General features: G+C 27.1%; 3 protein-coding genes across 14 annotated transcripts in view; 2 read left to right on the top strand and 1 right to left on the bottom strand.

The window, feature by feature from the left end:
• Positions 1 to 9,377, bottom strand: part of LOC100166736 (ensconsin) — a 38,738-nt gene extending 29,361 nt beyond the window's left edge. For 6 of the 11 annotated variants that reach the window (XM_016808996.2, XM_016808997.2, XM_008190631.3 and 3 more), the window contains exon 1: positions 9,037 to 9,377. Coding sequence is in view for 6 of the 11 variants with exons in the window: in XM_008190631.3 (XP_008188853.1) it covers positions 9,037 to 9,082 (46 nt within the window). In the remaining 5 variants the exon portion in view is untranslated. Of the gene's footprint in view, positions 1 to 3,018; positions 3,035 to 9,036 lie in introns of those variants that run through there. The other 5 variants (XM_016808999.2, XM_029491791.1, XM_008190634.3 and 2 more) reach the window with 3 other exon arrangements.
• A 217-nt stretch (positions 9,378 to 9,594) lies between these two features.
• LOC100162815 (acetyl-CoA acetyltransferase, cytosolic) lies at positions 9,595 to 17,412 on the top strand. Of its 2 annotated transcripts, none has more exons than XR_511229.2 (9): positions 9,595 to 9,946; positions 12,691 to 12,812; positions 12,908 to 13,020; positions 13,143 to 13,342; positions 14,080 to 14,309; positions 14,386 to 14,574; positions 14,728 to 14,890; positions 15,619 to 15,788; positions 15,847 to 17,412. XR_511229.2 is itself a non-coding variant. In XM_001945208.4 (9 exons), exons 1-8 carry the CDS (start codon positions 9,901 to 9,903, stop codon positions 15,735 to 15,737), a joined length of 1,182 nt encoding a protein of 393 aa, XP_001945243.1. In that variant the 5' UTR covers positions 9,595 to 9,900; the 3' UTR covers positions 15,738 to 15,781; positions 15,847 to 17,412. The 2 variants fall into 2 exon arrangements, 1 of the variants encoding a protein (XP_001945243.1); XM_001945208.4 differs by having other exon boundaries at positions 15,619 to 15,781.
• Positions 17,413 to 18,296: 884 nt separating this feature from the next.
• Positions 18,297 to 19,371, top strand: part of LOC100164451 (acetyl-CoA acetyltransferase, cytosolic) — an 18,741-nt gene continuing 17,666 nt past the window's right edge. Inside the window, exon 1 of the mRNA XM_029491796.1 lies at positions 18,297 to 18,509. Within this exon, the coding sequence (XP_029347656.1) occupies positions 18,464 to 18,509 (46 nt within the window). The 5' untranslated portion in view covers positions 18,297 to 18,463. The remainder of the gene's footprint in view (positions 18,510 to 19,371) is intronic.

Genomic DNA, 19,371 nt, shown 5'->3' with positions numbered 1-19,371 from the left:
TTAATTCTGTTTCCAAAAATTCTAAGAAATACATAAGCACAGTTTATTTTTATAGTCATTTTAAGTTCAAATTTGGACGAAATTACATATTAAAAAACCTGGAATAACTATTTTAGTTATTTTGTTGTGATTGTATAATATTATTTGTGGGTACTTGAAACTTCTAAAGTATACTATTATATATCTATGATAGTACCACGGCTTGTTGTTGATGTATAACGCGTTACCTAATGGATATTGTGATATGATTAATTTGGAATTTATTGTTGATACTTATTATAGGTCAATTTTTTTTTATTACTATAGATAAGTATACTTATAATATGTATGTCTAATAACTAGATTGACAAACCGTCTCCGCTCAGAATCGTTTTTCTTATACAGTGATATTATATCATTGAATTCAAATTTAATACTATCCATTATACAGTGACCCACTTGTAACCTACTGTACAGCAGAGCGACATCCACTTACCCACCTTTTTTTATTGTGAAAGTATAATAAAATTTCAACAAAGAAATTTGCAATGATTTTTTTTTTAGCCACACAGTTTACTTTAACTATACCTACTAGTATACTACATACAAAAATAGAAAAAAAACCGGGGAAGTTACTATGCTGTATATAGTATGGTTTAGAGTACCTATACCTCGTAATTGAGTATGTCACTGAAATGGATGTGTTTAATTTGATTTGAATGATTAATCATTCCAAACGATTCTAAACGGAGACTAACCCAGCCTTTATTTCAAAGCATATTCTTGAAAATTGAAAGTGTATAAAAATTATAATTTTAGTAATACTGGAATGTTTCAAGTTTCTACGGTCAATATTTTTCAAATTATAACAAAAATTGTTATTACACGTTTAATACCAAATAGCATCAAACTTTGAAACACTCGAAAAAAATATGCGTAGTTTTACATTAATTTTTTTTAAAAATGTCCTTACTTAAGATGACACCCGAAGCCTTTAATTTAATTTTGAAGGGTAAGCATTTTTAACTACAAAATAATTTGCATATTTTCGGGATTTGAACAAACAATTATCAAAATCTGAACGGCAGCGTATAAAAAGAAATTGTGCCATTGCATTTTCAATATTTATAAATTGCTATAAATACAACTTATAAGGGACTAAATTGTTTGTAATTTGTATTTAAGATTTTAGACTTACATTAAAAATTTCAATAGAGGGAAATACAAAAGTGTCAAACTTTTTAAATTACTATAAGTAGCTCAAAAAGAAGTAAAATATATATTTTGAAAATTATATTATGTTTAGAAAATGCTATTATAATTAATATTATAATTGGTGAAAATGTCAAGTTATCAATTTTTAATTACAACGAAATATCAATCGATTTAGTCAATAACTGGAACCTATAGAATAATAATAATATTTTATAATTCGTTTTCCGTAATTTTTTTTTATTCTAAGTATCACGATTATTTTGTAAAATATTGGACATTTTTTTACTTTTGACCTACAGTACCAGCTAGATAAAATTTGCTTAGTATCAATGTTGAAAATCAAAGCTTTTTTCTACCCAAAAAACAATGACAAACATAAAAAATAAATAAATATTATTGTAAAAGCAATTAATTCATCGATCTACTAAATAACTAAAATAACATTATTGGTTTATGTAAAACAAGACGAAGGATTATTATACTAATGACTAATAATAAGTAATTAAAAATAATAAAATGTACCTACATAGATAAATAATAGATTAGTATTGAACAATGATTTCATTAGCTATTTATACAAATAATCATATAGTATATTTTGTACCTATAGACGGTTAAAAAATAAATATCTGTGATCTTTACGAAGTGTAAAATAATTTCAAAGTGAAAAATTATTAACAAATTTACATCAACATAATATAAATATAATATATGTACCTAATATTCGTTAATTATTGTATTTTTATACATTTAAGCTGGAAATTTGCATCGAATTATAACATTTTAATACCGGTTATCGAATAGAACTTGTTATATTTGTATGATGTATAAATAATAAATATATAATTTTGGAAATAGTTAATAACAATAATTAATAACTGATTATAGTACAATACTGCAATACGAGTTAATAATCACAACCTAATTATTAATTGAATACAATATAGCAAAAATACACACCCGTTTCGATTAACTACTAAATAGTAAATATTATAATTTATTAGAACTTAAACCAAATTTTAAACGCGAAATAGATTGATATTTGATAGTATGCTGGTACTTATTGTAAGTACTAAGTATACATTATTGATACATAAATTACGGTAACAGTATAATACCTATTTGAATTACCACATTTGTACATGCAATTTGGAGTTTCATTTGTTTTGTATTTATTTTCCAATCAAATTACTTTATTTTTGAAATATAAAAATGCCAATATTTTTTTTATACATTTAGTAGAAATATAACTAACTTATTTCTATATTATCTAATTTTGGCTGCTAAAAATAAGACTTAAACAATAAGATTTAAACTAATTTATGTAGATTATTTTTTATACAATTATTAGTCTAAATTAATAATATCATATGTTTTATAGTAAGTAGGTATATAATTATATTATAATAATATTTATTTATTATTATTTGCTTAAATACGCATTATCGTTATATTTTATGGGTAAAAACAGAGAAAGATCAACTACATTAGTCACACATCTTAAGTAGATTGTGTACATACATATAAATATAGTCAACAAGAAATCTTAAAATAAATGTCTGGAACAGTAAGGGTTGACATTGCCCCATGGAGCACAAAGACAAATGGTAAAAATAGATCTAGGAATTTGAGACTCAATAAGAACCAAAGAATACAACCTAAAAAATACGAAGATGTAATAAACACTATCATTCATCATTATGCTAAAATAATTAATATTTAAAGGAATATTTTGTTTAAATAATAACTAATAAGTAATAAGTATTTGGTACCTATTAAAGAATAATAAAGTAAAATAGTGATAAATAAGCAAAATAAACTTACAAAGGACAAGTTCATAATAGAAGAACGCACGATTATGTGTAGATGTTTATGAACATCACCGAACAGTTGAATTAAAACTGGTACGAGTGTATTGTGCTACACAATTCAAATAAATATGTACAATAACTATACCGGAAGTACGCATATGAACACGTAAAATAGGCAACGGTGAGTCCGGCTGTTTTATAGTATAATACCTAAATTTTATACTGTAGGTAACACAACAGTGCTCTGGCGATAAAAACTAACGCATTGATACGTGTTATTATTTTGTATATATTTTTAAGTTTATGGCACTAAGAAAAATGTGTCATAATTATTGATACAAATTATAGTCAAGTACGTAGCTTATTAAATACATTAGAGTTAACCAGTATAATAGTTCAAAACTTATTCTATTACTAAATCCTAAACGTATAAACAAATTTATTATAGGTTTCCAAGCGAAATGGCCTTTTTTTCTGTTAAACACGTACAAAAATAAATTAATCTAGAGTTCTACCAAAACCAGATCTAGGGTTCTACCGAAACCGAAGCTTTATCAATATTACATTTTTAAAATTATTTTTACTGATTGAAGTCACAAAAATTTAAAACGTTTAAAATAAGCAGAAAATAGTTGAAATAGGTATTGAAAAATGCTTCAGTCAGACTTAGCTATCTATTAATATTTGTTATTCGGTTATTGGTTAACCAATTGGAATTTAAACGGTTGGCACTTGGGTACGACATCAAAAACGAAAAGAGTGTATTCACTATAAGAAGATGTGGCTGACAGAGACACCAGGTTTCTCGCTGATATAATTTTAAATATTAAACTCACGTTTTTATATAATTTAACGTAAAAATATCAAAATGTACTGGCCCGCTGTGCCGTTGTGTAATTACTAAAAACTGTAAAAACTTAAATAATTCGTATTTACATTATTAATATTGATAGTCTTACAATTATATAAAATAAACATCGTTCGAATCAGACGAAAATGTACTTTTTCAAAATATGAAAAACACTGATCTCATAACTTACGACAGCAATCACAAAAAAACCATCAAAATTCAAAACTTCATTATTTTTTATAAACTAAAAAAATTACCTTGAATTGAGACTTGTACAAGATCGTTTGGATTCACAAAATCAAAAAACAAACCGGAATGAAAAGAATAAAAAGAGCGGTTAAATTTCATGTTTAAAAAATAACTAATAGTTAAAACTATTACACTAAAGTTTAATTACAAAATTAAATACAAATCGTTTAAATTGAATTTAAAATTTAAGAAACCACATAGTTAAATAAAAGAGAATTTTCATAAGACGTTTGAACCGTACAGTGGTTGAGTAGCTACTGAGAGGGGCTTTGAAGAGTTGATGTCTCGTTTAATGTCAAGACTTTATTATTAAACATTTTATATACTAATAATTGAAATACGTAAATAATCGTTTTGATACAATTGAATAAATAAATAAAATGTTTAAAATAATTTTGTCCAGTATTACAATTTTATAATATATAATTTTAAGCCAACCTACATAATAGCAGTCTATTTTAATATATAAGCCATAATTAACCTTAACAGCTATTCCTAATAGATAATTTTCGTACATTTAAAAACTAATGTTTTTATAAGCAAACAAATTATGCATAATTATATTTTTCTTTATAGACATTTCATAATAATAGTTAATACCTTTGATAGTATAAATGTATTTATGAAGCTAATTTTTTAAATGATGCAGAATAGGTACTACCTATTTTATATTTTGTTCAAAATAGGGAAAATATCAAATTTGATAAAATTAAGATTTTAGTTAACATTGGAGCTGACAAAATACATTAAAGTAAAAATAATATTGGCGCATGTTAATTAATATTTTGGTACTTTTACGCAAACTGAACAATTAAATATAAAATCATATAGGTATAGGTAATATATACAAGTATTAATATATTACATACCAACACGTTTTTTCATTTCAAAATTATTTAATCAAATCAGTTTTGTTACTTGTTAGCAAATACATTTTGAAAAAAAGGTGAAAAAGTAACACGAAAATAATATGTATAAAACATTGAAAATAGTAATAAAAGAAAATCAGTTAAAAGCCAAACATAAAGGCGTGTTTTTTACGACCTTATGTAATAATGGCACTAGACATGCAAAGAACTAATCAAATAATGGTAAGAATTGAACGATACTGTCAATTAATCTATACTACATTCGATAAAGTATACCAAAACTTTTTAAACATTAATGTTTTATTTTATTTTTATACTTTACAGGCACATTATTAAACTTTAAACATATTTTTACATTTGAATTAAAAATTATATTTAAATAAATTTAAGTTCCGAATGCATTAATTATTAAAATAAAGTATAGATTTTAGAGATCCCAATTATCCTATAATTAATTCTATAGTAGGTAGTAGGTACACTGAATATTATTATTTATTATACTGTAGAAAAAAAATTTGTAATTTTGTACCTATTTAGTATTTTATATATTATATTTCGTTCTTTTTTTCTCTAATAAAAATATATATGTGATACATACCTACCCATTGTAATAATATATTTAATAATCTTTAACAATAAAAAACTGTAAGTAATTTGGAATTTTACTATATCATTATAAGTTCAGAAACTTTTTGTTCAGTTTTAAATGTTACTTTTATACTATTATTGTAAATTAACTTTTTTAATTTAGTAATCTGCATAAATAAAAAATAAAGCGTTAATAGATAAATTTAAGGGTTGTAAATATATCAATTGATTAGGTAGGTATAACAGGTAACACAAAAAATTAAGCGAGACCACCAAAAGTATCTCGGATAAAATATGGCCAATGGATAATGACGTTTATGAATTAGATTAGCATTTTGCAACAAAACATTTTTACAACCTGATAAGGTAAGATATTTCAAATGAATCATTTGAAGTAATAACAATAATACAATATAAATGTATGAATAACAATAAAGCTAAATGTAGTCAGATACCTATTTAATACATTTTTTTTTTTAAATATTCAATCTGTAATGTTAATGAGTATAATAAGCACACGGGTTGATAATATTATATAATATGCCACATGATTGTTTTGTAGAAAGCAGGGTCCTATAGTGAAATTTTATTGTTTGAGTATTTACTAGTTATTACATAAAGAAAACTAAATAGATACTTTTAATAAAGTAATTCTATTTTAAATATATTACAAATTATTAAGCACTTACAAAAAGTAAATTACATCAAAACAGAATGCCTTTAATTCTATCAATATAATTTAAAAAATATCAATAAAATAAAATGTACATTATCAATACACTAGAAATGTAGAACATAAATAGTATGTATTTTTTTTTATAATAATTTTGAGGGCATTTATTAAAGGAATGACATAATGTGTTGCGACTGTTGCCTGATAAATAGTATATAAAAATAAAATAAAATGTACCTGTTATGCCTTATTATAAAAATATCTGGTACTAATTATATTCATAATACAACACCAATTTTAACACAAGCTTAAACATCCTATTATACATTTTCTTCAAAATATTTGTTTTTTTACATTGTCAAGTTTATAGTCATAGGTACTGCTTTATCAGGCATATACAAGGTAAATAAACAAAGATAAATAAATATGTTTAGGCAGGTATTTATTTATTTATCTAGTTATGAAGTAGTGACTAGTGATAAATACCGAGAGCAACAAGCCAAAAATAATATATTTCGTATACTTGTATAATCATTTTAAAATTGTAGACATTTTGTAAGGAAATTTGATTCACATTAGCCGGTCATCAATGATTTTTAATTGGTATAGGTACATTGCAGTACATGTATTTATCGAGTAAAAAGTTTTACATTTCTAGATTCACAAAACCCACATTATAGTTTATACAATTATACCAAATTGAAAAATCGTGGATGAAATTAATTATAAATACCAATAAATTTAAAAATCATTTTATTAAAATCAATGATCAAAAAACCTTTGCACTGACGTTTATGCGTGAATAATACATAACTAAAACATTTGTCTATAACAAAGTAAAAAAAACCTTAATAATTATGTAATTAATTGTACTAAAGGATAAGTAATACTAAGTAAAGGATACAGTATTATTTTTAAATTTTAGTATAGATAAAATATTTAAAATTTTTTTTTTCTATCATAGTTTATAACCTAATTAAGATTTATATTATCATTTGCTCTTTTGCAGTTATGTTCAGGTGAATATTTATAAATATTTATGGTTGTTAAAAAAACAGTCACTCATATACTCGCTCATATACTAAAAGCAAAAGGTGTATATTTTTTAATATTTTTGTTTTTTAGATGTAAGTAAGTAGTAAGTACCTAACTCTAACCGATTATTCAGTAACACTGAAGTTTCAAAAATGGTTAGGTAACAAGAATAAAAACTAATGTATACATCATGTAAATTTATAAATATTTGATTTATGTGCATGCGTACACTTAATTATTACTAATAAATTTAGTTAATATAGTATCCATTAAGTCCCACAAAACCCATAAGTTACCTATTCTATATTATGCTTCAGGTCAAACTTCAAAGCTTTAAATCTAGTTAATATAAATTAAGGAATTTCTCTGCCATGCCATAAACTATGTAGGTAAGTATATTATTTAAACTTAATACATTTACATAATTAACTTGAAAAGGTTCATGAAACAACTAAAATACAAAATAGATCTAGGCTATAGCCATATGAACAATTAATTTCATAACTCATAATGAAAGACTTAGAATTTATCGATATTTGTATTTGATTATTTTTGAAATTCATTCAAGATTCTAATATTTTTTACTATAGAAATAATTACTTTTAAGATAAATGCAATGCATACATTTATATTTTCTATAATATGCTGTATTCAAAACTATAGACTCAATTTAAATTAAACACGCATTTAGTTGTTTATTTCTATAATATTTATATTTAGATAGAAACAGTCTTAATATTTTTTGATGTATAAATATTAAAGGTAAGTGTTATGTTACAGAATAATACTTGAATTATTTATACAATAATCATTATTACTTAAAACACAAAGTACATTATTGATTTTTGAATGCTTGGAATCTCAAACAAATTTACTAAGTCATTCTAAAAGAAGTTTAAAGTTTAAAACCAATCATACAATGATTGTGTAACATAATATATGTATAATTGTACTATTGTTTAAATTGATATTATCTACACGCCTAAACATGTCCAGTTAGGTAAATTAAATGTTGACTATTAAGTTGCTATGGTTACAGTTAATAGTATACTTCTGAGTATGACTGTAATAATTGTGTTATTGACACATAATATTAAATAATAATTACAAACTACGCATGAAGAAAAAAAATTGTGATTCATTATTGTAAGGAGTTAGAAAACTATGTACAATTTTGAGTGCCGTTATGTATGGCAGGAAATTCGAAACCTCGCCCAGAATGTTGAGTACCTACTACAAATTATATTTTTTATTGAATGTCTACAATCTTTACAATAATATTTTGACTTTACATATTATATCCACTGCCTGGGGGGCTATAGTAAAAAATTAAAGGTATAATTGACCAGGTGTTAGGGGGTGGTTGAGTGGGAGGTGGTCCAACGACATTCCTTGACAGTAAACTGGGAAAACAGCTAAGGGTACGTCGAGAACGTGGGGACGTCTCCCGGGGCTTGGAGGTTCATCACCGATCGGCGGAACGCGCAAAGGTCCTGCTGCCAAAGGGCCGCGGACGTTAAGACGCAATAGCTCAAGAAGGACCGGCAGAGCTGAGGGTCGAGCAATGAACATTACTGTTGCCTTTCAGTATTTTTCGTACTGATAAGTGTACCCCCGACCACGGAAGCGGCGGCGGCGGACGGGCGTCCGCATTGCGGACTCCCGCTCCGGCCGTCCGCCAACGATCGGAGCACCGCGTCCTACGTCCGCGACCCGACTTGACAGTTGACGTAAATTGTACATAGATTATAATTTAACTGCAATTACCTGAATTTATCGAGGGATTGGAAGTCACCCTGACGAACTCTGCCATTTTTCGATACTGACTGGTCCAGAAATTTTGGCAGTGCCGCCACACGAGATATAATATCGAAACGGACGACGACTAAGCGTACTGATAATAGAGCCGTCAGTGTTCCGCTTACGGCATTTATAATCGTCGACGACAACGACAACGGCGAATACCGACAAGAAAATGTGGATTATGGCGCGGTCCCGTGAAATGCTTAGAAATTAATAATAATGTCAGCTTAATTAAGCTAATAGTTGAAATTGTTACGGGCGATCGATGTGTAATGTGTTTGTTTCCCACTTCCCACTTCCCGTACGATAAAAAATTAATATTTTCACTAAAACCGTCTGATATAACCCATGTTAACCATTGTCGCGAACAGCGACCGATACGATAATTTTACGTACCTATTATCGTTTGTGTATATTTTGACGATAAGACTGTTATCAACCACTAGAAGTTGTTATTTTGTTATCATAATTGATGACGTGTGTGATACCACGCTGTTTTAAATATTTATTCATTGCATGCCTACATTTATCTTTTGAGTTTTAAATACCAGCTAGCGCCTAGTGCCCTAGTGCCTAGTGCTTAGTCGTTACAAACTAGGTGCTTGCCTATAATAGTATTATTTATAATTTTTAATTTTATAATTTGTTAATTAGTCTTATGTGTGACTAGTTTTACTCACTTACAATAATTAAGTGTAATTTAATTGTTATCTCGATTTTTTTTATATAAATACCTGTACATTTCAATTCAATTTAAATAGTCTTGTGTAGGACTCGTTGAAGTTTACAACTCAGGTTTCAATAGTCTAAATTAATACTTCATTTAACATGGCTAATGAAGTATATATTGTATCTGCCGTTCGTACACCAATAGGTAAGCAATTAAAATATTTTAATTGGGTTATTACATTTAAAAATGTAAAATATGTTAGAATTGTTTTTAATTTGTATAGATAAACCTTATACATTTTTTTTGAATTTGAGTTAAAGTTTAATAACAATTTATATAAAAAAAAAAAATAATAATAATAACAGTTTAATAATAGGTATTATATATAATGAACATAGTATTATACAATAATACTATGGATGAATAAAATGTATTTATATTATTAATTTACCAAACCTACTTTTTGTATTTTTATCTGTTAGGTAGTTGAATATAATTAAACAATGTATGTCGCTTATGTTTTAAGCTTGTTTTAAGTAAATGCTTAACTAAATTATAGTACCTAGGTACTTAAAAATTAATTTGTGTTAAGATTCTTAGTAATGATATACATTTTTTTTAATAATTTGATATTAATTTATACTATATTCTTTATCTATCTTTTTTTTTTTAATTTATAGAAAATAAACCTACCTAAATTATATTTTAATTTTATACACATCACAAGCTTACAATTTCTATTTTTATTATTAAAAAATTTGTTCTTATAATTTTATATTCTTTTAAAATACCTATGTATAAATGCTGTTTATTGTATAGAAAAATGTATAATCTGAATTCATACATTCTATAAGAAGAAAACAGTAATAATTTTTAATGGGTCTAACTAATAAATCTGTTTTTAGTTCATGCACTAATATTTATTGTGTTTAATCTGTTATGTGCTATATATGACATAGGTGCATATTCAAATTTGTTTAGTAATATTATATTCCTAGAGACAATTTCAAATATTTGAAGAAAAAGAAGTGTTTGCATGGCTTTATAACATAGCGTTTAAATAGTAAATTACCCGAGAAATTACCTTAATTTATATGAAATAATAAGAACATATTAGATACTTAGGTATGCATCCAATTTAAATAATATTTTCATATTTTTCATAAGATCAACTTAAGTTTATTTTCACCGTATTTAATAAAAAATATAATAAATAAATAGGTATACCTTTTTGAATTAACTATTATATACTACTTAAAATACTAGCTCAGAGGTGGCAAATTTTATGCCATTCATTCCAAAAATTACCTGATTTATTTTCCTAAATTATGAAAAATATTTTATGTATAATTTAATTTTCTTATAGACGTTAATGATGATGAAAAAGTGCTCAAATTGTGAATTTATTATTTATTATTAAAAATAAAATATAATATCATACCTTACTAATAAGTAGCTATTTAAATTTTTTTCTTGCCACAATAAACACATGTGCCACGGATTTGCCAACCCTGTACTAGCTACTATAGTAGTGAGTTATAACAATGTCCTTATTACATTTTTAATTAAAAAAATTAAATTTTTAGTGAGTATTAAACAATTTTAAGACATATTATTATTTTTAAAAAGTTATATTAAATTACATAATACATCAAATAATATATATCTTTATATAATATATTATATTTCTTTCCGTGTGTAATTATCGAGGTAATTATTCAAACTCCTCCTAAATGGCTCTACCAATTTGAATGAAATTTGATAGATATAATATTGTTCCGTAGATATATAGATATATTATGTTCATATATTTTACCTATAAGTAGGTACATAATATTTTATTAGCTACTAAAATTATTAATATTTATTTTTTGCTATACTTATATAATTAAAGAAATACTTGATCATGAAATTTAGAAATTCGTAATAGGTTTTAAAATGTAATGGATTACCGTTATTGGCCATTAATTATTCTCTTAATGTTTATTGTTTATGAATTTAAAGATAAAATACAAGTTATATTTTAATAAGCCTCAAGTTGGTTTTATGATTTATATCTTTGATCATTAAATTTAAGAGTATCTAGTTCAGATAATTATTGTAAATTATTGATGGATGTATACCAATTATATCAGTAATTTACAAAATAATAAAATATGTAATCTATTATCTAACTTTAAGCAATACACCGCCAACACCTATTGCAGTATAAATTGTGGTACTAGTGCTAAAATATAACAGTTAATATTATGTTACATAATAATTTAACCTCCTATAGTTATTAATATTATACCATAAAACAATAACATATATTACAATGAACTTTTAAAATATTTCACTCTATATTATATAACAACTAACATTTATTATATTATTGATAAAATATTTTATTGTTATTAGATAATAATATAACATATTATTTAATAGCATACATTGAAGACAACTAATATATTTTTGTATAAATTGAAATATGGTTAAATAAGGGTTGCATTTAAACTAATGAAAATCTGATTTAATTCAAAATAAATGTTTGTCAACAGGCCAGATAAAAACCATCCAAAGTCTGCCATTTGGTAACATAACCTAACCTATTGACTAGTACTATATAGTCTCTGACCTAACCTGGGCCGGCTCAAGCGAAAATAGTGAACTAGGCAAAATCAAATTTTTCCAACCCTAAAAATATAATATTATCAGTATTTTGAAAATGCTGCACTCTTACTAAAGTGCCGATTAGGTGCCACCCTATGCGTGGGCCTATGTTGCCTATCCCTTGAGCTGAACCTGGTTGGAACGTTTTGAAATGTTAAAATGTTTTTTTTGGATATGTTATGAATATTATGATGTATTATGTATTTCATCCGTGCATCTGTTTGTTATAATGAAAAATCTTTGATCACAATTCACCTTTGGTTTTGAATAAAATTAAGGTTATGAATTTACTCTAGGTTCATTTGGCGGTTCATTGTCGTCCTTGAAAGCTCATCAATTAGGCTGCATAGTGATTACAGAAGTACTTAAAAGAGCTAATGTCAATTCAAATGAAGTGTCTGAAGTTATTCTTGGACAGGTAAACAAAAATATATACAATATGTCACATTTTCAGTACTTTGTAATACACGTGCTTGTAAAAAATATATAACATATAATATGAATATTTTTTAGGCCCTTACAGCTGGACAAGGTCAAAATCCAGCAAGACAAGCTTCGATAAATGCTGGAATTCCAATCACTGTACCTGCTCATGTTATCAACATGCTCTGTGGATCTGGGCTGAAGTGAGTTGAAGTTTAAAATTATTTATTATATATTAGGTACTTACAAAGAAAACTAACCAGTAAGTTTTGTAGGATAAAAATTATTTAAATTATATGAAAAAGAATAGATGATTGTCCCCTAGAGCTGTTGTTCACGGATACCAGTCAATCAAATGCGGAGATTCTTCAATAGTCATTGCAGGTGGCCAAGAGAGCATGAGTAACGCTCCTCATGTTGTAAATTTACGATCTGGTATCAAAATGGGTAACACAGAATTGATAGATACGATGCTATACGATGGTTTGACAGACGCATTTAACAACATACATATGGGCATAACTGGTAAGAAATCAAAAAATTATGTAAAAGATGGGTTTGTATTTAAATTAGTTGAGTTATTCTAATATCTACCTATATAACTGTGGGTTTTAGGTAAAAATAGAACAGTTTTTTTGATTTTTTAATTTTAAATTAAAGTATGTTAATTACTACTTTTTATATTTTTGTACTTCCCTCCTAAGCTAAAATGTCCAATAAACAATGAAAAATGTAGGTAAAAATAATAGAATAATTTAGCTTGTATAAGTAGGTAAGTAGCACGTAAGTCTGAAATATTGTGGCTTATGGCATTTCAACCTGTAATGACAGTATGTGTACATCTGGTTTGCTACAACGATACTTAGTATAAACATTTTGATTTAATATTTAAATATTGAAAAAACTGCCATTATACGTTAGGTTTTTCATTCTCCATCTTAATAACTTACTACTTTGGTAATATGGAGCAGGTTTTTTTTTATTTTGTCCATTATGCATGAACAAGGCCGAACTGGCTGGCAAGATACCTGGAGTTTCCTCTCTATAACTTTCTTTTTTATAATTATTGCAATAAAAAAAATATTAAGGGCCTTGATCGAGATAAAAACTATCCTATCTTTTAAATTAGATCAAATTACACACAGTGTAAAAAAATTCGTCAAGATCGGTCCAGTAATTTCGGAGTTCATCCTGAGCAAACATTGTGATACGAGATTTTTATATATATTTGACTATTAATTAATTAAATATTTTCTTATCAGCTGAAAATATTGCTGAACAGTATAATATTTCAAGGGAACTTCAAGACAATTATGCTTTTGAGTCTCAGAAACGGACAGCAGAAGCTCAAAAAAATGGTTACTTCAAAGATGAAATAACACCAGTAGAGGTGAAAATACGACGGAATACCATCGTATTTGATACAGATGAATATCCAAAAAATGATAGTACTTTAAATTCATTATCTGCATTGAGACCAGTTTTTAAACCGGTAAGTTAATAAAACATTAAACATATACTAATAATATCATTTTAGAAGTAATTTGAATGTTTTTGTTCGTATTTAGAATGGTGGTGTAGTCACAGCCGGAAATGCATCAGGAATAAATGATGGTGCTGCAGCAGTACTTTTAATGAATGGAGAAGAATGCAAAAAACGAGGTTGTACTCCATTAGCTAAAATCGTAGCTCATGCTGAGTGTGGGGTCGATCCAAAAATAATGGGTACTGGACCAATACCTGCTGTGCTTAAGACGGTAGGTTTTAACAATTTCTAATTAGTGCAAAAAATAATTTTAATACAATATATAATGTACAGTTGTAACCTATAAAGTCTACAAATAGCTATGTGTGCATGCTTAACATACTTAACCATGAGTAATTAACTAAAAATGTTACTATATTAATAGATTGAAAAAGCTGGTTGGACAATGGATAGCGTGGATATTTTTGAATTAAATGAAGCATTTGCTGCACAATCAATCGCTGTAGTGCGTGATTTAGGATTAAATTCAGACAAAGTAAACATTTATGGAGGTGCAATTGCATTGGGTCATCCTATTGGAGCATCTGGTATGATTATTGTTAATATTATGTGATAGACGCTTAAAATTAAATTTAACTGAACTGCTACAAATTAACAGTATGAACACAGACAAATTGTGGTAAAATGTGCAATGCCGATGACTACACTTGAGTCATCACAGGTTTTAAACTTTACATAAAATAATTAACTAATGTAAAATAATTATGAATCATACAATTGGATCGGCCATACAGTATGTTTAACAAGAAAGATCCATAATTCATAGTTTATATTATAATTTTGTTTTTATTATTTAATATTTATCTATTTGGCAACGTTGGCCATTAGCTATTTGTAGGGGGGCGGTACGGTCGGATTGGAACATGTGTCATTTATCTCTAAAACCCGGGTGGTTACTCATCTGGGAACTAGTGACACCGGCCGGTGCTTGTACTCAGAATACGTTTTGTGACTGAATGCAACCACCACTGCCACCAATCATATAATTTATATTGAATTAATTATCACATAAGTATCAACTACAATATTTAGACCTTTAGAACAATAAATAAATGACAGATTATTTGTTTAACTAAATTAATATTGTATAAAAACAAAAATTTTTAATTTAATAATTTAATTTAATTCTACAATAAGGTACAAATAATTAATCAATTTGAGATAATATTATGAACCATTTATAGTACATTGCTATGAAAATGAGTTTTTAAACAATAAACTTATGTAACTAAATTACATGATCCATTTAATTTAGGTGCTCGAGTATTAGTTACGTTGGTGCACATATTGTTAAGGACCGGCAAAAAACGAGGCATAGCATCCTTATGTGTTGGTGGAGGTATGGGTATTGCTGTTGCAGTCGAGACTTTATAATCAATGATCACTCAATTGTTCTCTGTACAAAAGGACATCAGACTGTAGAGTGTAGGTACCACTTTGATCCAAGTCCAAAAATGTTATTAATTCCTAATATTTGTTGCAGGTTACATTATTGAGGGAATATAATATTATTATATTGTACATCATTTAACAAAGGAAAATTAGTTTTGCTGAAATCAGGGTTGCTAATTTTTTTAATCTTGTATTCTATTTGAAATGTTTTTTTTTGTTAATGGGTTATGGGTTATGACCAAGTTTTCAGTGTTTATTCTTGTTAATAATTTAAATTTAGATTATTGTTAATAACATTGAAATATTAGTTTATTGAATTTCCTTTTTAAGAATATTGTCCTGTATTCAAAGTATTGTATTATTTATATACACCAGTCCAATTAAGATTTTTTAAGTTGATAAACTTAAGCAAAAAATTGTATACCAATTAATTTTAATATGTATACATTTTAGGACAATTTAATGCGTAATATTAGAGTTTTCAATTTTCACATATCATAATGTATTAGTGTACTTTTTTTATATCAATACCAGAAACCAGTGTAAAATTATACTTAGATAATTATCAGAATATTGCCCTGCTAAGCAAATGTGCCGTAAAAACCAATTTATTAATTTTGAAAAAAAGTGCATTTTTGTATTTTTCATTTTATTATATCTTTATTATTTGTTTGTTTGATTTAGTATAAAACATAACCACTTTTATAGTTTTTTTGACGAGGAATGCAATGAAATAATAATTTAAAAGTATTATTTCTCATGCTAAATGTTGCTAATGGGTGACTTCTTACCCCCATATTATCCTGCTTGTTTACTCTCTTAGCAAATACGCTTATTGTGCTCTTAGTATAGATTGTGTAATTCTTATAAAAATAATTTAAAAAAAAAAAGTATTATTTGCTTATTATTCGAATAAAAGTTATTTTTATGTTATAACTTAGCAATAAAGCTGTTGATACTTTTATTTATTAAGGTTAAACACCATAAGTAAATTTTATGTAACTTGGGTAGAATATGGAAATGTTATGCGAAAATGCTGTATATATAAACAGCATTTATATATATTTACAGTGTTTATGCTTAGTAAGTGTAAGATGCGGCGTTCTTAGTTAATACTTCTAATTTTTTTTGTTACATACAGTGATTTCAAATTTAAATTAATTGATTTTACTGCCTATTCAATGTTATTTCAGGGGTATTTTATCTACATTTATAGTGTAAAACTGATAAACCCATTAGATGCTGTATCTAACTCATTTTTTTTTATTTTTATCGAGTTACAGCACTTTTGCTTAGCAGGGCAGAATAATAGTCATACTATAGTTCATACCAAATGTGCCAAATATTTTTGAAAAAATTAACTTGACATACATTGTAATTTGTAGTTCATTTTTATAGTTAATTATTAACTCATACTTTTTTTTGAAGATGAAGTAACTTGTTTAATTGTTTCCATATAAATAATTATCAAATATGTATAGTAAGTAATTCGGCACAGGTGTAGTTCAGTAAAAGCATCCACAAATTAATAAATAAACCATTTAAAATTGTAGGAAAAATGTATTAATGTTTTTTCATTATTACTTTAAAATTTTGTAAAAGCTATTCGGTATAAATGGGAAAAATCCATTGCCATTAAAAGTGTTTTTATTTTTGGTAAATGGTGTAAACTCAAAATGTATAGGCTTTTTTGCCAAATTCTTTATGGACGGAATACAAAGTTTTCCATGATTTGCAATGAATGAAGTCCAAATGGATGTGTCTTTTTTATCGCAGTCGACCAGATATGAACTCCATTTGTTCGTTCTTAACATGTTAAGAGGATTAATATCATTATCATTTGAATCTAATTTCATTTCCTCAACAGCTATAATATCTAGACCAGAGAACTTGGCAGGAGCTACGACATCTTGCAGTATATTATCGCCAACATACAAGCACTTCGGGTTAGACTTCCCATTTATCTTTTTAATAAATCATGTAACTGATCCCAATTACCTTGACTATAGATATTGTTAAACTGTATGTTGTCCACAATACCACATTCGTTTAACATTTGAGAATCGGTGTTATAAAATGGTCTATTCGTAGTGAAAAATCCTGGTTTTCTTGAATAAAAGACAGCTATGTCAAATAGTTCTTCCAATTTTCACCTAATGACTGTGTAGCTGTAAAATTGGCGTAGTCAATATGTGATCCCGAAATCATCCATGGGGCTATGGACCGATATCGCGTACAAACCGCACATCGGCGGCTTTTAAAACAAACGAACTATATGCGAATAGAGGAGTGACGAGGATGAGAAAATGTCGAGAAACGGCGTGAAAAACGTAACGTTTTCGAAAAATTTGAAAAGTAACCGACCGCCGCCGCCGCGAAGATGCGCGATTGGCGCGCCGAGGAATCCTCTGTAACTGGTTGGGTGGACTGTAGAAACGGAGCGGTTTTAATTTTCTACGCCAGGGACTCACTATAGCCGGCGTTTTCCAATGCATTGGTCCACTATAGTCAGCTGATCTTCATTTTATGGAATAAAAAGAAGATTGATGACGTGAGTGATACCACTCTGTTTAAAATGTTTATTCATAATTTTTTTTTATATAAATATATATCTGTACATTTCAATTCAATTTGAATCGTCTTGTGTAGAGGACTCGTTGAAGTTTACAACTCAGGTTTCAATGGTCTAAGTTAATTCTTCATTTAACATGGCTGATGAAGTATATATAGTATCTGCTGTCCGTACACCAATAGGTAAGCATTTAATATATTTTAAGTGAGTTATTAGATTTAGAAATGTTAAATAATATGTGAGAATTGTTTTTATTTTATTGATAAACTGGAACAAATTCACTTGAGATACCCACCACATTTTTAGAATTTTTTTTTCCAAATATACGTATTTAAACTAGTTAAAACGATGGTGCAAAAAAAAATTGTGGAAACCATTATTTTGTAAGTTATAGCCATCCAAAGTTAGTGATTTTACGTTCATGCGCATGCACGCAACGCTACTTAACTGTCACACCCTACTCTATGACAAATTTTTTTCTTTATGTTTTTTAACAAAAAAAATCGAAAATATGCCTCTATTTGTTTTGAAAAACCACCTTGGGGCAGCCCTCGGAATTTAACAAAGTTTTTATGGCCAGTTTTTTAAAGTCACAAAGTATATTGGTTGAACTCTGGCTTTTGGGTCTGGAAAAAAAAACGGGAAAAAATTTCTAAGTCCATATCACATCCATAATACTATCACTACGGCAATACTCCGCAGTGTTGCCATAACAATAATTTTATATACCACAATGATAATTTTATACAACGTAATAATCGAAAAAGTTCAAAATAATCAATTTATTCACTCGTTCATTTTTCAAAATATCCAGTAGTCGGTTTTGTGATAAATCGATTTTCCGACCGCTTTTCGCGGACCCGCTTGGCTTTTGGGTCTGGGAAAAAATGTCGAAATATCGTAAAACGTCTAAGAGGTTTTTTGTTCGTATACCACAATAATAATTTAATACTACGTAACAATCGCAAAATTATTCTAAGTTCAAAATAATCAATAATCAATTTTATATAGGTAGGTACCACAATATATTTATTCACGCGTTCA

The sequence above is a fragment of the Acyrthosiphon pisum genome, chromosome A3 (genome assembly GCF_005508785.2).
Source record: "Acyrthosiphon pisum isolate AL4f chromosome A3, pea_aphid_22Mar2018_4r6ur, whole genome shotgun sequence".
Taxonomy (NCBI): domain Eukaryota; kingdom Metazoa; phylum Arthropoda; class Insecta; order Hemiptera; family Aphididae; genus Acyrthosiphon; species Acyrthosiphon pisum.
Note: the sequence above shows the minus strand (reverse complement) of the source record. Positions and strands in the feature narration are given on the sequence as shown.